We start from the raw sequence: 23,729 nt of genomic DNA on the forward strand, positions 1-23,729 counted from the left end.
ACCTCATAGTACCCTTGTAGTCCTGATGAGTTGCCTGCCCTTTCTTCCAGAGGTTATAAAACTTCTCTCTGCATGTTCCAACCGGAGCTCTCTGTTGAGCCAGGCTGACCTCCTTTACCACAAACTCATCTTTCAGCACCTGGGTAGACCCTGCTCCTGCATCTCTTGCTAGGATTTCCTTCTGTCTTCCCAGACTCCATTGCTCTTAAGGACTACCTCCTAAAGGACTCTCTCAAATAGTTTCCTGAACAGGCCCTAGTCTGCCCTCTGAAAATCCAAGGTGGCTGAGCTGCTGACCCCTATCCTTACTTCTCCAAGAATCAAAACCCCCTTTTGTGATCACTTTCCCCAAGACAGCCTCCAAACATCGCTCTCATTTTTCTCTGTTCACAAACAGCAGGCTCACACTGAAAGCTCAGACAACTTCTCAAGCTACTGTGAATCTGTTTCAAAAGGGTCCTGTTACTATGCTGCTTAGTTAAATCTACTCTATAAACAGTAACATTGATCATGGCTGTTTATGTTCACCTAACACAACTGCACTCATAAAAGACTTGGGAGTTTACAGTTCTGCTAACTTCATTTATGAATTGAGATATGATGCATGGTAACCAAATATATTTCCTCAAAAGTTGCTGTTAGCATGAGGAAGTTTATCTTTAGTGAGGTACAGCATCAGTAAGAAAAATTCCACAGGAAATTAAATGTAGTGCACCTCTATTCTCAGAGGACCTTAGAAAACAAAACAAAAAGGCAAGTTTATTAAAATTAGTTCTCAAAGTTTTACATATTTTATTGAAAAGAAATTCTTTTCTGAGCAATGCAAATTGCAGCAGCTCACAAATTTCTTCTACTAAAAGAGCTCTTTCTTTAAAGAAATCTTTACCTAAGATCCACATCTACTCAACACTCTCAGAACCAGACCTTCACAGTCCACAGTAATTTCAAAGATAGAATACAGAAACAGTGATAAAACATGACTGTTCAGTTAGCACATACATACTATTTTTGAGATGAAGTTCTTTGAAGAAAGCTACAACACAGTCACTGGATGTTGCATTTACTCAATTTCAAAATTACATCAAGATCCTTTGAAAAGTTAATTCAGTCTTTCTAAACAGTTAGCAATGTTTTAGTGCATTTAGTGAGTTCTAGTTCAAGAAATATTCCAATTACATATTCCATAAGTCAGTACACTAAAAATTAAAGTTCAGTAAAACTGGTAAAACAAGCTTAAATTTAAAACTAAAGTAATTTATATGTTGTATTAATGTATAATACAAATAAACCTCTTAGTGTACTCTACACTGAAGAGCTCACAGACAAATGCAACACTTTCACATTTACTTCAAGTCATCTTAAATAAATTCAGTTTAAAAACACTTTCATGGTAGCATTCCATGTGTCACAAGCAATCACTTGTACTTGAAAATATGCATGAGTGAGAAGTTTTCCTCTCCCCTCAAATTTAATGTTACATAAAATACCAACTAGTCACCTTGAATATTTTGAATTAGAATGATGCTGAGCAGCATGTGTAACTGAAGCTTAAGCCAGCTAAAATGAAACTAAATCAGGATTCTTCTAAAGAATGCATGTCTTCTGTTAAAAATATTACAAGAAATGTCTACCATACTTAACAGAACTTGTTTGTATTTCAAGAGCTGTGAAGGGACAGTCAGCCCTAATTAGGTCAGGGGCTGCTCTGCAGCACAGGCTGAGCAGATGCTCAAATCACAGCCACCAACTGCATACTGTGCAAGAAGTTACAGGTTGGGAAGGAAGAACAATTTAAAGTTTGGCGTGTGCAAAAACCCCACTTTTCACTCCATTATAAACGATTCCCAAATTTATCAGGTTGTCTAAAGAAAGACTAAATACTCTGTCTCAGTACCTGTACATGTGTAGGCATTGAAGACCACTTCAAAAGCATTAAGCTACTTTAAAGCTTAGTGTTCCTTCAGGTATTCACATCATTAGACTTGCTGAATCTGAAGCTGCATTTAACATAACTTACCTGAAATTTAAGTAAGAAGAATACTACAAGTGTCGTAATAAGGAAGTAGTTACATTAACTGCTCCCTCTAGAAGAAAAGTGCAAATGTACTAAATTATTCGTTTATACATTCTTGGCTTTACTTAAGGTATGTAGTAGGAAAACAACAAAATTCCTAATAATACAATGAAAGCAAAGCCACAGATAATGGGATACACCTTCTTTACTAGGTGAGATCCAGAGCTCTTAAAAATAAACACTTTTCAGCATGGCAAAAATATCTCCACACCTGTGAAAGAACACTGTTCACTCGCACTATCTAGTTCTCCTGATTCGCCTTTACTCCAGTAAAAGTTATGATACAGAATTTTGATCTACTGCTCACAGTCACTGTAACTTCTCTACCAACATGAAGAGAGTCCATGGCATAACTTCTTCAGCTGGCAGTGGCCATGGACTTAGAGAAAAGGGAAGAAGATTCTGGTGTGCATATCAGACAGATAAAATTGTTCAGAGTTTCATGTCCAGCAGAAAAAAACATATCACTAGGTCATTGCAACCTTCTCTAAATTTAAACAGCACTACACCCGTACTTCATGGGTTTGTGGATAAGTAATATTCAAAGATAGAGGCATTGGTGACAATTCCATGTAGAAGGTACAGTAAAAACTGAAAATCTAATTATGCAAGGTTTATATCACATTTTATCATCTACCCTTCTAAGGACTTATAATTAGTGTTCACTGGTTTTACATTGTGTTATTGAATATTTTAAGGCCACTACCTTATTCTGGAATCATGACTTCTACATAAAAACACACAGCTGGACTGACATTACACCACACTACTTCTTTAAGAAGTTGGTTTTTAAAAATTTAATTTGACTTTTTCAGGAATAAACTTGATCTCTAAAGGCAGATTATGTCTCTAAGTATACACTTTCACCTCAGTATCACCGTACTATGTCCATAAATAATTCAGTGTGGAAAACCCAACTAACTCCTGCCCCCAAGATATAAAACAAGTTGCTAAGTAATGCCACAGCCCCTTTGCTCTGCAATACTTTTCTCCAATTCTGAATTTTCTTTGTGCAGTTATGCTACCTTTCTGTAACAAACAAGTAGGTTAATAAATAATAAGGGAAGCATTTTTTTTTACATGGTGTAGCTGCATTTAAATTTCAATGCCACCTTTATACTGATGGATTCTTTTGATATTAAAGAGTAGCACCACTTATCTCTAACTAATAGAGCTGGCTATTCTAATAAACTTGAGATGGATGTTGGAATAGCTTAATGGGAAAGTATTCCTAAACTACTTAGAATTTTTATAATACCAATTAACTACCGTAACCGCATTATAACTATTACATGAAATGCAATGCATATTTTACCAGGAAAAAAATTTAAATGTTAACAATATCTTGAAAAGGAATTTCAAGGCATCCTTGTAACACTCTTCCATTCCCATTAAATGTAGATGTATCAACTTTTAAAACCACTATAATGACACAAGTTTACTGAACCAATTATCCAATCTAGGATGAAGGTTTATATTTTTTTGTAACCACCAACTTAAATAAAGTCCCCTCTTCAGGGAGCAGACCTGGTGCCAACACCATAAATCGTGCAAACAAAACAAAACCATAAACTACAACATTAAATTGCAGCTGATGTACAGTTAAGCTACATCCAGGACACCAGCAGCCACTAGCTGCCTTGAAAGCCAGTCCAATCCTTCATAAAGTCCTGTACCACTTCGGGCATCACAACCCTGAATATACCAGCTACGGCCACAGCAGAGCTTGTGGAGACTCAACAGTTCTGTGATTTCTTCCACTGGAAGAGCACCTGCTACATCCTGCAAGAGAATCAGATACAAAGACTCAATTATTCTTCTGTATTATATTTGAAGCCATTTCATCGGCTTAGACTGAAACTACAGATGACATAACAGCTCTTCAAACACAAAAGACAAATCAACCAGTTAAGCATTTACTACTTGTTTAATTGTTATTTACTATAAAAAAACCCTGGTTGATCAATCTACTAAACACGCTACTTAGCTACTTAAGATCAATCTATTTAGCACCACCATTTACTTGACCAGCACTACACATAAGGAAAATATCTACATTTTATGCTTTCCACATTAGCACTCCCTATCCACAGCAGAGGGTTCAGAAGGTTGGAATTTGATAGACAAGTTGAGGAAAACAGAGTAACACCAAGTCATAAGTACCTGTTTATTAGCAAAGATCAAGAGCAAGGCATCCCGCAATTCCTTCTCTGTTAATAATTTTGCAAGTTCACTGTATGCTTCACTGACCCTGTCTCTGTGACTGCTATCAACAACAAACACCACCGCTATGAAAGAAGAAGAGAAATGTTTTACACACATTCACATATAAACTGCAAAATTAGCTTTCAACTTACACCATTCCTTTTTCTAGAAGCTTTCCATATGAAGTTTCTCAGTACACAACTTAAATTTTAAATCCAGGATGACTGAGAAATTCCTTAAATATTTCTGTATTTTAAACAGAAGTCTAGAATTTATCCTAAAACAATGAAAAAAATCCAATTTTTTTCCTAGTCTAACATAAAGGCTATGATATTTTAACTACTTAGGTCTAAAACCAGATTTACTATGCGTGGATTAAGTACCTCAGTTTAAACCATTTCTTGATTCATTTATACTCCATTAACTCCCATATGGCTGTCTCAGTTTCCCTTAATGGGCTGTAATATTCACAGGTCTAGCCAAATCAGCACAGCTTGCTACAACTACAGACTACACAATCCAGAAAAGATGGCCAAGGACCCGACATAGCAGCATTAGATTTTACTACCCACTAGAGGGTAACTAAGATGCCAGAAAGACTGCAGAGTCAAGGGGGCAGAGCTAGAGGACAGAATTTAAAATCAAGGGGTTTGCAATGAAAAAAACCTCAACACCAAAAACTAAAAATAACCTACTGCAGATATGTACCAGGGTAACTGCGTAGCTTTCTCTCCAACATGCAGTTCCAAGGCAGGCATGATGCCATGCTACTTCACACAATATGTTTTTGGAGGACAACAGAAATCCCAAAACACAACTTTTAAAAGTTTGAAAACATGAGTAATTTAACATGTTAAAGCTTGCATTTAAGGCTGAAAAAGGCACAAAGCCAAGCTCAGCACATGAGCTGGTGTTTGTAATTCCTAAGTATTTCAGATAATTGTGAATGAATGAATCAAGATGAACTTCTTTCTGAATTGGGAAAAACCTATGGAGGATTTACAAAACAACAGAAATTTTTAAGTTCATCAATGTTTTCAGACTCAATAATATAGTCTACAGTCACACTGCAATAGCAAGTTAGAAGTTACAGAACTTGGTAGAATTTTTAAGCTGCTATCTAAAGGCTCCTAAAAGCTGAGTATTTTCAAGTGCTATTTATATTTCATACCTGGCAAGTACTGCTTCTCACTATTCAGACTTTGGGACGCTGTACCTTGTCTGTTGTCAGCTAGAACCAATTTAACAGAGGTTCTAATTTTGTTTGGCTCCATGAACTGTCTGATGGATTTATGGAGAATGTACCTTTATCATGCAGTAGACATTTTGACCAACTGGATTAAAATTTATTAGCTCATGAATCTAACAGCTGTACTTTGCATTAGATGAACAACTTTCTACTGTCATAAATTATTTCTGTTAATAATCTGTCTGGCTTTGAAACACAAGCTAGAAGACAAAATACATTTTAAGAGCTATATCAGTATTACCTTGGGTATTGAGATAATAATGTTTCCACAAAGGCCTCAATTTGTGCTTTCCTCCTACATCCCAAATAGTAAACTTTAAATTCTTGTATTCTACTGTTTCAACGTTAAAACCTGGAATAAAAATATTTAATTTTTACAGTCCAGCTCTGTATGAACATAAAATAAACAAAATTAGCAGATAAATCAAACATTCAGAAAAGTCATTACATTTAAATTGTAGCTACTAACCTATTGTTGGAATTGGCTGCATGAATTCATCTTGCTTTAACTTAAACAAAATAGTTGTTTTGCCAGCTCCATCTAATCCTAAAGTAACAACTCGAATTTCCATTTTTGGTCCAATATGTACCCGGTTGTCCTGGAAGAAACAGAATATCATGTATTAATGACAACAGCAAATTTTGGAAATTGAATCTAGAAAACCCTTATGTTTAAAACGTGTATTTTGTCGCCATTTCTAAAATGATTAAATGGATGGTCTCCAAAAGTACAAGGCACAATCATCAATCACTTCCAGCAATAATAGAAACCAAAATATCCAATAATGTCTGCAGTGAACCTGTAACTTTTACCTGACCTGAGTTACTACATGTCTTTTAGAAAGTCAGCCAGTTTTGTGACAGTATGTCTGTATTTGATAAAGTTTCAAATTCTTGCATCGTTCCTGGCTGAGACCATGTGAGCAATTTTTTATGGCAATTAATTAGAGTTCTCTGATCAGAAAACTCTTTTTTTCCCCCCACATTATTAATTCCTCCACCTAGAGAGCTACTTCCTTGCTGGAGGTTCCATAGCTTTACCTCTTCACCCTAAGTCTCTTCCAATCCTTTGCAACAGCAACATTACTAGCACTAAGCAGTATTCTGAAACAGTAGAGGAAAGCAAACAAAATCCCCTAAGTCATGCTTGGAGACAAGAAATGAGAATCAACTTCCATATTTGTAGTTTACACCAAACTATTGTTGAGTATTGAAGGAGATGACACTGTGATCAAATGGCAAAGCATAAAATGCTTTATGTCTAAAATAAACACATATTCTGAGATTGGTATATATTCCCGAAACACATTTTGAAGTACTTAGAACTGCTATCTTGATGAAAGATCAGGAGTTTCAATCACCAGAACTACGTGGCAGTATATTTGTTTTCTTGCAAAATCCAGACAATACTGTGCCTACTCCATACAGCCTCTTCTTTCTTCTTACAGAAGAAATACTACTGAGTGCAAAAATGCTACGACATCTCTTGGTAAAAGACCAACAGGTTGCCAGTGTTAAAGGACATATAAACATCTATATCACACAATGTGAAATATCAAACTATTTTTCTTTCCGTATACACACAGATACACACACAGAGGATCCATTATGTATCTGGATATATTGTCATCATGACAAGCAACTGGATTCTCCCTTCTGTCATCGAAGAAGTAGCATACTTTCAGAATAATCAATACAATTCAATGACCTTATGCTATCACAATCCTAGAAGAGAATAAAAATACCTTGAAAAATTGCTTCCTACAAAAAATTTAAAATATAATTATGCAACTACCACAATGCAAGAGTCAGCAACATCATGACTGTAAGTGTAAAAGCCAGATCAAAGGTTCATTTCATCAAATACACTGTCTGAAACTAGGCAAAGATGGACATGAAAGTAAGAAATAAGGAAAGTACATAGTGATGATAACTGTCTTAAATAACTTCCCTGTGCTTAAGAGCTTGCAGCTCATGGATTTCCTAAGCCAGCTGTGAAGTTTCCTCAACCAGCAGATTTTGATGCATTATTCACCAATGAAATTGTCTACTTGCTGCTTGAAACCTAAATGGGCCCAGATGTTCCTTATCATAGAACTCCACAGACTACCTACTCACTATGAAATAAATTACTTTATTTGAATCTGTGAAATGAACTTGCATAAACTCAGCAGGTTCAGCACTACTATTACACAAGGCAGATGCTCCACAACCAAAAGATTATTTGAGATTTGGAAAATAAAACCTTGAGACTTAACTGCTTTTTAATAAATTTTGTCTAAGTTCTAGATATTTGGAGTCAGAGCTGAAATTCTGTGACAACGCTGCACACAACACGATTATCAGAATGGGTTATCTCATTCTGGAAAAGAAGAACTTGTGGGCAGATTTTTGACAAGCACATCAACAGAAAAGATTCTGAGAAAGCAAAAACATAAATAAGTATGCAAAAGGCTCTGAAAAGTCTAAAAAATGCCATGTCTCCAGCACTCTTTTCACAGTCAAACTTCAGTTCTGATTTTATCCAAAATTTCTGTCAGTGAATCTCCCCAATTCTTCTCTGCACCTGAAAGGAAGAAGGAAAAGCAGCAGCTCTGGATAGAGCTGCTCAGTTCACAGGTTTCTTGAAGGTGGCAGTACCCTGGCTATGGGCAGAGCTTACTGACAATGAGCCAATCTGACAATCCTCTCACAGCTCCACCAGATGTACTGGTCACCTTGACAGCTCCCATGGCTGGAGGGCAGAGGCAATACAACTTAAATCATTAAGGAAACGAAGGAGATGAGTCACGTCAAATTTAGCCATCCTGTTGCAGTTTGCTTTCTCTAAGGTTTAGAATGGAAACAGGCTGTTCTCAGCATGTTTGTATTCTCTCAGAAGGAAGAAAAATACAACGGATACCAAATTTCCACTTTTTGAACAAGCAGTTTTGTCACTTCAAAAAAAACCATTTCAAGCAAAGTTGCTATTTAGAAAACTGTGTGTAGCATCTGCAATATGAGTCAGTATTAATGTACTACTCATGATCACAGCTAAAAATTGACATGAAAGAGTCTCTCCTTGTCAATTGTATCAGCACCTTTAATTAAAATGTTGCTTAAAAATGACAAATAAAACCCCTTCATGTCTGTATTTCTGGCATGTGCCTAACTCAATCGCATACTTAAAAACAGGTAACCTTAGACTTCTGTTGAAGAAAAACTTGTTTTCTTAAATCTCAGTGCAGAAAGTGCAGAAGAAAAATCCACAACTATGATCTCTTCAATTTTTCATCTTGACCTCTTTCAAGAAATTTGATGAGACAAAAGCCCTCTGTACAGGTTTACTTAATGGTATCTTAAAGTGCTTTCCATCTGAAAGAACACTGCCCTCTCAGATAGTCTTGATGTTGTTAAGGGTTAGTTGCCATAGCTACTTTAACATCATAATGAGAATTTATCTGTCAGTCTCAGGCACTGCTTCCTTAATAGTTTCTCTCTCCACAGTATGCACATACACATGTTAACGGTGACCAAATGCATTACTGGTCTATAATGTTCTACAGCCCCTGCACTCATTTAACAGAAAACCATCTTTAAATAAGGATCATGCTCCTTAGTGAGGAGTTTTCCAAATCCTCCCTTCAGAGCTTTGTATCTAGCTGGCTCATAAAGAGGAAATGGCACTATGCCTGTTTTCCTGTGCCATCACTGAAACAAACCAACAAAAAAAAGGTAAAATTTACTCACTTTCAAGAATGAAAAGGATTTCTCCCCTCCTTAAACCTCCATAACTTAAATTTGATATTAAATGTTCCTCTGATCTGGTACTGTCTGAAATGCTTTTTTACATTTTATAATGGATTCAGCCTTCAGTGTATGTTAGCTTGTGAGAGAGACCTTTCTAGTAATATAATAACAGTACAGAGGTTTTTATCTGAAGATTTTATTTCTGCCTGATATCTGTTGTCAGGTCCAGATGTGTATAACAAGCCTCACTGCAAGTCACAATAGAGGGCATCAGCATAACAGTAATCTAAAAACATATTGTCAAGAAAGAGAACATTTAGCTTTATCAGATGTGAGGAAACAAAAAGTAAGAGGCTGAAGGAATTACTTTCACCTTATTTTTTGTGGCTGCTGCTTTTTTTTGTGAAAAATTACACTTTAGCACCTTTGAAATTCAGAAATTAACCTTCAGAAGACTTAATAAAAATACAAATTGTTACAAGACAAAACCAAATGTTTGGGGTCCCCCAAGCCTATTTTAGGCTTCCTGTAACACTTTAGCTAGCTCCCATCATTCTCCTTCCAAATGCTCAAAAATTCACAACCAAAATTATCCAAATCTGATGAATAGCTCTGAAAGCCAAAGCCAGACATTCAAAATGCCCCTCTGACTCGCAATTCTTCATCTGTGAAATGTGATTACCGCTTCATTCATGGAATAACGAGGGTTTGCAGAAGAGGTTTCCTAAGCCCTACCAGCTCTGGTCTCTGCTGAATAGGAAAGAGACAGGCAGAAGTGAAAATGCTGCATTAACATGGAAATTCAAATATACTGAGGTTACAAAATAATTTTGAAGAAATTTAATTTCTCAAGTCAGCAAGAACTGACATAGAATCTTTATGGAAGCATTCATTTCCCTACAGTAAATGCTTCAACAGCTACAGTTAAATTCTCATTTTTGTCTCAGCCACAATAGATCCTCTTCCTCTTTCACTCATTCAGAACCAAAAAACCCTCATACATCAAAGTACCTCCTGTTCACTGAGTTTCAAAAATATTTACTTTCCTATGAGGAAAGCATAACAAATACCACATAAATACACCAAATAGAAGTACCATTATCAAACTGTGAATAATTTCATCCCCTTCAAGAAAGTGGTGCTGAAATTATATTGAAGCAATAAAACCCAAACCTACTTAGAAGATTAATCATGTATAAGCTAAGCTATGGGTGAATACCAAGCAACTGTAAAACAAATGACTGTTTAATAAACTGAAGAAATAAAATTTTTTAACATTAGAAACTGAAAGTTGTAATACTAGTATTCCATTTAAAAGAAGTGAGCACTCTCCAGGAAATAATCAGATATGTTTCTAAAGAAAGGTGTTTCTAGAACTCACAAATGTTATCCAACTTATTTAGAAGAAAACAGCTCATGTTCAAACAAAGTTACTGATATGGTCAATGTCAAAAGAACATTTCCCACCCTTATTACAGCAGCATCGTGGTTTGTTCAAATACCAGATTGCACTCATCATGTGATAAGACAATGTGGCTCTAACTGATACTGAATTGCCTCAACTTATTGCAACAAAAACAGCATAATAATGTACATCTATTATTCCTGCTTTATTTTACATTAGATTTGGGACATCATAAAGTGGATAACTGTACTTCCATGAGATTAAGAATACCTTTGTAAAAGTGACAGGTATGCTAGCATCCAGCTGTACATGATCTGCAAGTTCTGTAAACTGCTGCTGCTGTTTCTGTAATGTCTCTAGCAATCTTGTAATTTCCTGTTTGGCCAACACTACTCTGCAGTCATCCTAAACAGACAAAGAAAACAAAAGCATGCCTTTTCTTTAGTAATTTACTTAAAAATACCCCAAATACAATATGATTGCTAGAAAGAAGGCATTTTAAATAGAAATACACTACACTACTTTAAGAAATTTAAGAAATTAATGTTTATAAAATAGATTTATTTAAAATTGCAACACAAATATGAATATCTTAACAGTTTTCTTACACTAAGAGATGCTAAGCAGTTCTGCAGGTTTATAAAAAAAAAAAACAAACTTTCATTATGACCCACCTAGGAATAATATAATTTATAAGAATAATAACAATGTAACATATAAAGAACATTTATATTTTTCATATATCATTTAAGCAGATGGAACAGAGCAACTATTTTGCAGCATACAGCAACACAATAGGAAAATATCAGTATCCACCCATTCATGATCAGAACATTTGTACAGTCAAACCTGACTACACAACCAAACACAAGCTCTAAACAAATCTGGGGAAAAGAAGAACAAATAACACATTCAAGATGTAGCTTCTCACACTCAGTTTACTATTTGCTACACATACTATTTACTTTTTCTTATAATTAAACTGAATGAGTAAGAGACGAATGAGAAACTCACAGCCACTTTTGTCATACATTTAAGATGTTGAATTACAATGTTACAAGTGCTACTGAAATTTAATCCTAATTTAATTGTAAAACACATTTTCCTACCAGCCAGCTATGACAACTGGCTTCAAACATCTATACGTGTACCTGCAACTGTAAAATCTTTCCAATACATTCTGTAGGTATTTTTCTTTGCTTCAGTCTTGTCTTGCCTTCCCACTAACCTCACAAATATCAGAAAGAACTCGAGAAAAATCATGCCGCAGGGTTTCCAGTAACTAGAGGACTCTATGCTTTTGTACCGATTATCTTACTCCCTTGTGATGAATACTTAAATCTCATGTTAGACCAAGTCTAATTTAATCTTATAAGAAAATAATGCAGAATACCATCTATCTCTTTTTTAATAGTCTAAAATGAATTTGTACTTCCATGTATTTTGCCATATGCTACAGCTCACTTGCCAACCTACCTGTTGCAAAGTCTTTTCACAGTGAAGGCAAGCTGTTGAAACCTGTGACAGGAGAATGGTCATATCTTCTTGCTGTTGCCTAAGCCAAATCAACTTCTCTCTCACATGAGCATCAACAACACTAAGAGCCATTTCTTCCTGACGACAAAGGGTTTCATGAAGATCAGAAAAATAGGCTCTGACACATGAGCGAGCATTCTCTGCAGTTCCTGGTACCTAGAGTGTTGCAGTACAGAGATCCAAGAGTTTAAGGATACCAGTTGATTGCAGGAGCAAATTTTAAATTTTATTCCAGATTCTAATTATTTTCACATCAGGTTGGCTACATCACAGTACAAGTCCCAGTTAGGGCTGATAAGACTTTCTGCATAATACCAAAACACTTCTAGAAGTTATTCCCATAATCACATAGCTTTTTGCATGTATAGACACCTCACTAAAAATGACCAGGGAAAAAAGGCTCAATAGTATTACACCACCTGAGAACACACACAGACTGTACACTAGGAGTCAAATAACTTTTTGCAGTGCCTCCATATTGTTATATAGCCTAAAAACATTGTAACACTCAAGTTCCCATCTATCTGCTGACCTAAGTCTCAACACAGACTTGCTAAATAGAAGACCTTGAAGTCTTGCCCTATAAAACCTACACATAATTTTCAAAGAAAGTCCTTATCCTAGTTATTACAGAAAAGCCAATAAACTGTGCATGTGGGGTAGATAAAATTTTTTAAAATGCATACATGTTCAGTATGGGCCATTCCAACTCCATCTTCAACTATTTGTTCTCCTCCTTCTATATGCTGAACAATTCCAACTAATTTTCTGGAATAATCAGAGATTTCTTCTGTGAAAGTTCTTATACAGTGAGCCATGTCTAAAATGGATGCACGAATCTGGTTCGCTTCTGGTTCCAAGACAGAATGCTATTAATTAAAAGCAACATACGAAACATCAATCATAATGATTCTCCTTAATAATCTTTTCTAATTTACTACATATTTAATATACATGTGCAAGTATATAGGCATATATTTACACATACCAAATAAGAACTTAAAACCATATTGCAATAAAAAAAAACAGTCAGGACTTACAGATTATGCTGGAACTAGCTCAGACATCTAGCAATTACACAAGTAAACAAAAACTTACTTGTTTATCATAATTTATTATAAAAAAGAAGGACAATTAGGTTGCACCAGTGATGTGAAATGTATGTAGTGTCTGCATTATGAAAACAGCTTTTAAAATGGTGGCCCAATATCATGCAAAAATGCAGCAGATAAAGAGACTGTCCTTCTTCACATATATATTCACATTAGTAACTCACTGAGTTCTTAGACATTTTTTTTCTTTATTTTACCATGGCAACTGTCTGACACAAAGGGAAAATTAAAGAATGGGATGAACACATCAAGAATCTATCCTGCTTTTTTGACAACCTTTTGTACTTTATTTGGATAAGTAACTATGCAAGCCACCCCATGGCATGACTAGAAATTAACTACTAGCAGTACCTTATGACCTTGATGCTTCCCATATTCTTTGCAGACACAACACATGAGAGGACTCGCCTGACAGCCCTCTTCTAAACAAACAAACTCAATGGCATGCACTTGGTGTTGGGAGCACATCGTCTTCTCATGAGGCTTATCAGCAAGAGGTACACGCCTGTGCTTCGCCAGAGTCTTAGTAGAATGAGTAAGCTGGGAGCAATCTGCACACAGGTGAGTGGCACAAACAGTGCAATACACGGATGCAACATGGGCTTCATCTTCATCGCAACGAATGATACTCTAACAACGAAAACCAGGCAAAACTAAAGTGGTTAACATTTAATCCCAATAATGGAGGAAAAATCAGAAGACTTGTCAACAATACAGGCTTTCTTCAAAAGTTATACACTAATAAATATTTGGACTACTTTGAAATTTGTTTATAAGTTTTCAATGAACTTTTTGAAAACACAAATTTAAAGTGTTCAGTGATTTTATAAATCCAAGCTTCAGTGCAAGTTGTAAAGGTTTGGAGGAGAAAATAAATCTGGTTCTGGGAATTTCCTCCAATGCACTTATTACAGAACAGAGAATTACAGTAAAACAAAACACCAACAGTCAAATAAGCACTTAGAAAAGTTATCTACATCTAGAATGGTACTGCAAGATACGTTGCACACCAGCTGTTAATACTAAAATGATAAAAGCAGCTACTTTTGGTAATGAAGTATATAATAAAATTACTAAAAAAGGCAACTACTGACAAGAATAGCTGAAGTGTTGAGGAAGAATGCCTAAGGAGTTTCAGAAATCTGTGCTTATATGACTAAAATGAGTTACCTTTTCTCAAAATCCTACAAGCATAAAAAGGGGGTGAAATAGTATGTATGTTTATTAATACCACTTTATTTTCTGCTTTAGTCAAATACAAATGAGTATTTAATTATGAACAATTAACTGAAGCCTTAATACTAGATACTGGAAGAAAAGAACAGTATTATTGGTGAAATTACATTTGGCAAAGAACTGATTTTCAATCTTTTTCCTATTTAGAGATACATCGTAGCAAATGAAACTTTTTTTTTGTTTAAAATTCAGTACCTCTCCAGACAGACCAATGCCTTCTTCAGCTGTCCCATACTGCCCAGCAAGTCCATTCTGTAACCGTTCCAAGAGTTCCAATAAAGCAAAGTTCTTTTTCAATCCCCAGACACCAGAATCTCCTATTTTTGATGAAGAGTTAAACAAAGGGAAGGAGAGGAAGAAAAATCTCAAGCACATATCATTTTGAGAAATTCCACAAACCACAGTTGAGATTCAGACAAATATTAGGAACACATCAACTACATTAATATTAGCAAAGTGAGATACTCAAGTACCTCACTGAGGTAGCATTTTTTCTGCAAGCTCACTCCATCTTCTTCCTTCCTTTAATCATTGAGCTATTTAATATTTATGCAGATCTTCCCTATCAAAAGATGCCAAGATTATTAAAAATTTAGAGAAACTTAGTAAAAATACTTGTAAAATAATCTGCAATAACTAAAGAATACAAGGAACACACACTGTGTATTATAAAAATTATTCTTTCCAGAGGTATAGTTAACATTTCTACCCTAGTAATTGAAGCCATGAAGAATTCCCTACTGAGAAACCTTATTCCCTGTATCACAAGATGCAACACCAATTGCAGATCTCATGCCAGCAAAATCTAAGTAAGAGTTAAAACAATATTCAGAAACAAAACCCAAGGTACTATACTATTTGAGAAAATGGAAGATCACTCATACTCCCTAGAGGAAAGCAGAAATCCATTTCTATTCCTGCATGATCCTTATTTTGTAGAAGTTAACATGAAGCAATGAGATGAGAAGCAAAATCAGAACTGCATCCCAATAACTGCTGCTAAATGGTAACTGTATAGGCCACATAGCATATGAGAATCCTAGCAGTTGCTTCTTCAAAAAATTGCTATCCCTTGACTTTTTTCCAGTGTGACTGTCATAAATTTAATGACATTTTCTCTGTTGCAAGGAAAACGTGGCTCATGAGATAAAGCATCATCTTTGAGCACTGGATCATTACTTTTTAACCATAACAAAATCACAAAATTGTTGACATTTGGAGGGTTCCCTTCACCACTTTGCTAAGATCACCTAGAGCTGGTTACCCAGGACCACACCCAGGCATCTTCTGAAGACCTCCAAGGAGGGAGATGCAATCACCCCTCTGGGCAAGGTGTGACAGAGCCTGGTTACTCTTACAGTCAAAATTGTTTCCTTATACACAGACAAAACTCCTGCACTTCAGTTTGTGCACATGACACATCAGCTATCGACATGAACTCAAGGAAACAGAATTCCCATGTGTTTTCCCAGAGAGCCCAGACTACTTGATTTGTCCAGTTGTCCCACATTGTTTCCTAACTCCTGAAGTATGCTGCCCTATGGCAGTCTCGTAGGAGTATGTGCCCTTCATCCTTCTGGAATTCAGTGTCATCTCACTGATCTTTTACAGACATGAAGTTTTACTTCTTCAATATGGACATTCATCAAACACTCCACAGACTGTAATTTATCACTGGAATGAAAGTGCACTTATAAATGATGAGACAGACAACAACTATACAGTTATGAGAAATACCCAGTCGATAACCACACTGCTTTATGTAGTTTCCACTTTAACTTCACGAAACTTTTTTCCTTAGTCCATCTTCCTCACAGTTTAGACTATAGACTGTAATACGCTATTTCAAATTTGGTCACTGAGAATTTATGTGCCTCACAGATTAAAGGCAATAAATGGATGATACTGTTTTCCTATAGCTATAAATGGGAGCATTTTTAACAATTTTATGCTACAACACTCTCGATGGATATAAAACAACACTGATAACCTGTTTTAAAAAAACATGTTTACCAGTAAAGACCATGCATTTGCTGCTTGCAGAAATGGGCCTATGGAAATACTACTTAGTAACTAGTGCTAAGTAGTGCTATCTAACTGAAGTTAGATATAAAGCAAGGTGCTTTAAAAAGTCTGTGCTTTTAAAGTCAGGGACCTCTGCAGTTATCAGTTCCATGGTTGAAGACCTCTCTGCCCAGAGAGACACTACACTGCCAACACCCAATCTAAGGTCAGTGCACTCCACAAAATAAGATGCAAACAAACAAACAAACAAAATATTTTTACTTTTATTTATCACAGAACTTGTAGGAGTTTACAGAAGGTATGTTCTGTCCCTCCAAAATTACACTAAGCACCAGCAAAGTCTGCTTTGACATATTCTGACTTCAGAGCTTAAAATTTTTTTAGGTTGAGAACTCCTAGCATGATAACTTTTTTTTTTCTATAACACAGAACAAGAAACAGTCACCTCGTATTACCAGCTGAAGAAATATAGAGCACTACATAAACTTTTAGAATTTAATTTACATCAAAACATTTTCTAAACAGTCTGGATTTACTAAATAGATATCTAGACAGACTAACTCTCAGAAAACAAAGCACTGAAAAGTGGCTACTTGCTTCCCTTCTAGGGTGTTTAGCACCTTCCCACAGGAAACTAACTGTGCACAACCTTCAGCTTCTACAGCATACAAAATAGTCACAATAATGACTGCTGATACTAACATGCACCTTCTATTTTCAGATTAGCTACTAATCCAGATAGCCATTAATAGCCCAGTATAAATGGATGTACATGTACCAAAAGGATAAGCCTACTTAGTAAGAGATTATAGTTCCTAGTCTTTAAGCAAACATTGTCTTAGTCTTTAGGCAAACACTGGGTAAGGCTGCAAGAAGAACAAGCTATTCAATCATTACAGAGCTTCTTACAAAAGTCTCTTCTTTCACAGGTTTCAGTGTTTGTTACAAAACCGCTAGAAACTGAGAAGTACTCTTCTCAATTTACAACATTGTATGCGATTTTAATCATGTCACTTCTGTTCCATGTCTAGCAGTGAAGAGAAAGTCGAAACAAAAGTAATTTACTGAATTGTAACTAAGATCAGAAAAGATAAATCAGTAGCTATTACGTAGTTATTTTTTTGTTCATAACTCTGTCATGAGAAACAAAGATGTATGGCTCTTATATTCTTTCTATTATGTACCATGAGACTTGGTAATACAAGTACAAGCAAGTGTATAACATGTCCATCTTGGTCACACCTAAAAAACAAGTGAAGCTAACTTTTAATTTACTGAAACAGAATTTATAACCAGCAAGCATTCTATAAAGCACAGAATCACGGAATCATCTTGAGTTGGAAGAGACCCACAAGCATCATTGAGTGCAAGTCTTGGCACTGCACAAGCCATTCCCAATGACCACACTGCCTGAGAGCATCCTCCAAACACTCCCCTGAACCCTGGCAGATTTGGCACTATGACTACTTCCCTGTACCAGTGCCCAGCTACCCTCTGGGTGAAGAACCTTTTCCTAATATCCAACCTAAACCCTTCCAACACAGCTTCAGGCCATTCCCTTGGGTCCTGTCACTGCTTGCCAGAGATAAGAGATCAGTGCCTGCCCCTCCTCTTCCCCTCAAGAGGAAGTTGTGACTGCAGTGAGGTCTCCCCTCAGTCTCCTCCAGGCTGAACAGACCAAGTGACCTCAGCCTCTCCTCATGCAGCTTCCCCCTCAAGGCCCTTCACTGCCTCCATGCCCTCACTGGACACTCTCCACACTGTCCTTCTTACACTGTGGCACCCAGAACTGCCCCAGCACTCGAGGTGAGGCTGTCCCAGTGCAGAGCAGAGCAGGGCAATCCCCTCCCTTGCCCAGCTGGCCATGCTGTCCCTGATGTCCCCAGGACATGGGTGGCCCTCCTGGCTGCCAGGGCACTGCTGGCTCATGTTCAACTTGCCATGGACGAGAACCCCCGGGCCCTTTCCATGGCACTGCTCTCCAGCCTCTCATTCCCCAGTCTGTCTGTACACCCAGGGTTGCCCCATCCCAGGTGCAGAACGCAGCACCTTCCCTTACTCTTGCACTTCACGTGGTTGGTGGCTGCCCAGCCCTCTCTGCAGGGCCTCCTGGCCAGAGTCTACAGCTCCTCCCAGTTTTCTATCTGTGAGCTTCATATCCCCCCCAGTCGTGCACCCAATGATTTATGAAGATGTTGAAGAGCACAGAGCCTAAGGTGGAGCCCTGTGGAACCCAACTAGTGACAGGTCAGCACTCTGATGTCACCCCATTCACTGTAACCCTCTGTGCCTGACCCGTGAGCCAGCTACTCTCCCATCCCATGATGTGTTTGTTTATCCAGCTGCATGCTGGACCTTTTGTCCAGCAGGACACTGTGAGAGACAGTACCAAAACTTCACTGAAATACAAGAAGACCATATAAACTGGCTTCCCCTGATGAGCTAGGTGGATTACTTTGTCATAAGCATGCATTCTCATAAAAAAGTCATGTCTGATTTCATTGGTATTCATCATAAAGTTTACATATTTGCACAAATGGGACTTTGCTCCTTTTAACTCTACCTATCAAATTTTTAGGTACTTGACCTACACATTTTCAACACAACTGACAAAGTGGTTTTTTTATATTTGAAATAATTAAATAATGAGTTCTGTAAATACATCCATTTAATCTCTTGGACTTCACCTCAAATTCTGCTTTGATCACAAATGTAAGAGAGTCTAGTGATCTCATCCTTGTGCCTAGAAAGAATGCCCATTAGAAAAATCATTACACATTCTGACTGTCATCTCAAAAGAAGAATAAGACATGAATAGCAGGAAATGTGTCAGCCAGGAATGAGAGATACTGACAGACCAACGATATTTAGACTGACTCCAGCTAACAACACAAACATCAATTTCAGAAGCATGAAGCTTGACTGCGAACGTATTATAAACAATGAAAGGGATAAAGGAACAACTTTCGTCTAAATGTTTAACTGCATTGTTTTGCACAGCATTTTTAAGCTTCAGCTTGGCACTCAAACACTAGCAAAGGCATGTGTAAATGTAAGCAATACCAATAAGATGGATTCCATGAAGGATGCTATCACCTGCATATGTCTGTGAACAAGTTTTAATGACAGAAAATAATTTCAGCTCTGCCATAATGGTACATAGAGAGAAACTCCAAAGCTGTAACATTTTTCCGAAAGTGCATTTTTCCTAAAAATACCCTGGTCCGCATATTAATTTTAAAAAACCCCAAATGTCTTTGTCTTTTCTCCCAAATAAACATACCTTAAGGAAAATCTTTGAGAGAAGCCTCTTTTTCTAGGGACACCATTTATGGGATTTTCCCCCATATAAACTGCCTGAATCAACACTCTCCAGAATATATGATTTCAAAAGTTTGAAAATAAAACAAACTTTTCCACTGCACCTTTTTGGTTAAAAAAAAAGTTAATCCAATTGAAGACAACAGTTCACATACCTTCAGCATGTCCATACTAATTGAAAATTTTCCATTAGAAGATTAAATCACAGGCAATTTCATTAAAGAATTCTTTAAAAACCCAACAAAAATCAATGTTTTCTCTATTCTGCAATGCAGAATGGTTTGGACAAGCATTAGTCCTATTTGCTCATTACAAAATGTTTTCTCTTGTAACAGGATTCTGTGAACTATTAGAAAATTTTGCTAAGCATGTAAACAATGTTTCAATTTTCAGTTGCAGAACACGTATTTCCAAAAATCCTGATTCACAAAGTACTTCTAACCCAGCCCTCACATACGGTTGTACATAGAAAGAAGAGACAGCCCTGTATATTTAAACTGAGTCCAGTTCCAAAAAAACAGAGCTACATCTACCCATATACAGATCTCCCAGCATTTATTTCAAAAAGCTCCCAAGATTACTTAGGAAAACTTGGATGAATATAGTATTAAGTGCTTTGGTAGTAAGAGCAATGGAAAAAAAGTACCATAGGTTACTTTAGACCAACTAAAAGTCTCCATAAAATCCATAGTTATTTATAAAGAAACTGTTCAGCACAGCTAGCTTTATGTTCTAATTTTACAGCTTTTCTTTCAACAGAGTTTTCAGTTGGCCGTGGTCCTATAATCAAGATTTAGACACTAAACAACTCTCTGAGACTAGAGAACATTAATTTTTTATTGGAATCGTGGAATTGCTATAGGGTGAACATGGAGCTTGCTTTCTCATATCATCAAATGGAGGGGAGGGAAGTATGAAAAGTTACCCTGGGCGCTGAGTTGCCCCCTCTGCTCCTAAGCTCTAGAACAAAACAGAACTAGTGCAGCAAATTTAACCAATACCAGCAACTACTAGGTGATTAGAGAAAGGTAGCAAATGTACAGATATCTCAAAGAGGGGCCATGAGCTGCACTCCACAAAACTTCCTAGTTTTATATCCTAGAACCAGTAATATGTCTCAAGGGTATTGGGTATGGAAAGACTAAAGTGCCTACAACCTCCCCCTCCCTCAGATCACCAGGTGAAACTTTTATTCGCAGAAGTATTTTTATTTTCAAGCTGTTTGGCTGAGATGTTCTACCCATTACTTTAGTAAGCAACTGTTGCTCAGAGTGCATCCTTCTTCTTTCTAGTGTTAGACAGCAGGATGAAACTCTATTTATCAACTCCTTAATATCCTGAAGCATATTAAGGAGTTGATAAATACGAGTTAAGGATCCTGAAGCTTTTAATCCTTCTTCCTAACTTTAGGAAACTTGGAGATTTAATAACATTTCATGGCATTTCATCAAACACTCATCAGAAAGATTAAAAAAAAAATCTGTAAATGCTTTTGTAAAGCTTTATTTTCACCAAACATGAAACATACCGAAAAAATACCATAGGATCCTTTCAGATGCCTGGGAAAAATTGCATAATAAAAATTAAGAAGCAACAAGTTCCCCATCACAAGAGAAAAAGCAGTGGTCTTGGACAAAAATGTTTCATAACACATTAGAGCACAACAGGACCAAGTGTTGTGCTCTAAGACTCTTCCTCTAAAAGCATAGTTTAAGAAATCTTGTGCAGCTGTACAGTCATAGATAAGAAGCCAAACAAACCATTACTCTTAACCACTCTACTAGACTGGCAATCATTCATGATTCTCACACTTTACCATTTCCCTTGCCTAAAAAACAAATCTCTCTTTCGTACAAGACTGATATTTCTTTTCCTGATTTCTATCTTCACAAAAACTTCCTGCAGAGTGCCTTAATAATCCTAGCAGATTCTTGTACTTCAAAGTCAAGTGAATTTGATACTTAAATATTTCTTTCATGGCCTGCAAGATTAGAGATGCCCTTTTCTAAAGATTCTCCTTTCAACAGACTCCTTTTTCCTCCAGTGCTTTTCAAAACTGCTGGAGCCAGTTCTATTAACAAGTTCTTTTTGTTACAGCTTCCTCTGATAACTTGTCTTCTCCACAACCCCATGTGGACTTCAGAATAATTCTTATTCTGAAGAAATTATATGCACATGCCATCTTTTGCCTAAAATAAACTTTCACTGTAAGAAAAAAATCTTTATCTTTCAAATACCATGTGCAGACATTATCAGAGTAGGGGAATTCCTGTTGGTAGCCTGCCACTATCAATAATGCATGTATAGAAGTCACTAACATTGTAAAAACCAGGTTTGTTATCACTGATCTTTCCCTCTATATCACTTCATCATGAATCCAGGCAAAGGTTTGTCAAAAATTTAACTATTCAATTACATGGGTTTAGTGTTTAGGACAATAGGAAACTAATACTCATACTTCAAGAACTCTTACACAGAAACAGAGCAGTCACTTTGTAAATGTCCAGGTATAAAGCGTGCAAGCCCAGGTTCAAGAACATAAAGGCAAAATCCTTTCTTTCTTCTCCTTACTGCACATTCATTAGTTGGAAATATCGTTACTAAGTGGAGCACTAAGAATCTATGTCAAGCATTATCTTCTAGATACCCTTGACTGCAAGGTTTCAAGAACGTCAAACTTCTATTTTCTTACCTAGTTCAGTAACCTGTCGATCAAAAGGACAACGAACTGCTCTGCCATGAAGGGGAAGCCGGGTAAGACAGTCATGGCAGACAGTGTGGCCACACAGAAGCAGCCGGGGAACTTTGTCCCCTTGCAGCGAAAATACATCTTCACAGACCCCACACTCAAGAACCTGTAAGTTAAAAAAGACCATTTTTGGTTTCAAGCTAATTAGAAAGCAAAACTTTACACAGGAAACTATAGCACAATTTTTTTCACAGATGTTCATGCAATCACAGTACATAAGCTGAGTCAGTAATTTTGCTTTATATGCACACATGCAACGATCATACTATCGATTTTTAAAAAGTAAATAAATAATCAGACACAAACAGAACATTTTAACTCCTCAGCATCCTGCCTGACCACCACTAGTTCCTACGCACTTCATTTAATACGCTGCCACAGTAAGCCTACTGGTCAAGCGGCACAAGCAAGAAACATCCTGGCAGGAAAAGGAAGCGGCCAGCAAGCCCCGGGCAGAGCAGAGTGCTGGCCGGCGGAGCTCCCCCTCGCAGCTGATGCTCATAAAGAGGTCAGTCATACCAAGTGAGCCAGCTAGCAAGCTACAAGCGCAGCATCGAGCTAGTGCGAGCAAACACTTGAGGGCCGGAACATCTCTAACTATAAACAAAAAGCAAAACTGATGGTCGTACAGAAAGAAAAAAGAAACACCACAACCAATCCACAAGCCCGGCACCCCCAGGGGCATATCCTGTACCACAGGCCTCCCGCGCCCCGTCCAGGGCGGGCACAGCCCGCCCCGCCACAGGAGCTGGGCCGAGCCGCCGCCTCACCTTCACCGCAGCGCCCGCCGGGCCGCGACCGCCGCCGCCAAGCCCGCGGCCACTCTCCGGCCCGGCCTTGTTTACAGCCAGGGCCGCCATCTCGGGAAGGGCGGAGCGGAGCGGCCCCGCAGGAAGCAGCGCAGAGCTGCCGCCACCTCAGGCACCACCCCGGCGGGCGCAGGCGCCGCCCTGCCGAACTGCAAAACTGCAGTAACGTAAAACTACGACTCCCAGCGTGCCCCACAGGAGCACTGGCGCGCGGAGCAGGTGGTGGTGCGGCGCCCGGGCCGCCCTGGGAACCCTGGGGGCTGTAGTCCCTCCCGCCGC

General features: G+C 37.5%; 1 protein-coding gene across 3 annotated transcripts; it reads right to left on the minus strand.

Annotated features, from left to right (window-relative positions):
* Nucleotides 1-768: 768 nt before the first annotated feature.
* TRIM23 (tripartite motif containing 23) lies at nucleotides 769-23,569 on the minus strand. Of its 3 annotated transcripts, XM_064405380.1 has the most exons (11): nucleotides 23,412-23,569; nucleotides 22,585-22,747; nucleotides 14,742-14,863; nucleotides 13,662-13,940; nucleotides 12,885-13,067; nucleotides 12,139-12,354; nucleotides 10,933-11,067; nucleotides 5,998-6,127; nucleotides 5,770-5,880; nucleotides 4,238-4,362; nucleotides 769-3,856 (listed from the first exon to the last, which is right to left on the minus strand). In XM_064405380.1, exons 1-11 carry the CDS (start codon nucleotides 23,499-23,501, stop codon nucleotides 3,677-3,679), a joined length of 1,734 nt encoding a protein of 577 aa, XP_064261450.1. In that variant the 5' UTR covers nucleotides 23,502-23,569; the 3' UTR covers nucleotides 769-3,676. The 3 variants fall into 3 exon arrangements, with proteins under 3 accessions (XP_064261450.1, XP_064261451.1, XP_064261452.1); XM_064405381.1 differs by lacking the exon at nucleotides 13,662-13,940; XM_064405382.1 differs by lacking the exons at nucleotides 22,585-22,747; nucleotides 23,412-23,569 and adding an exon at nucleotides 18,631-18,763.
* Between the last annotated feature and the right edge of the window lie 160 nt (nucleotides 23,570-23,729).

Source organism: Passer domesticus, chromosome Z (assembly GCF_036417665.1).
Source record: "Passer domesticus isolate bPasDom1 chromosome Z, bPasDom1.hap1, whole genome shotgun sequence".
Classification (NCBI taxonomy): Eukaryota; Metazoa; Chordata; class Aves; order Passeriformes; family Passeridae; genus Passer; species Passer domesticus.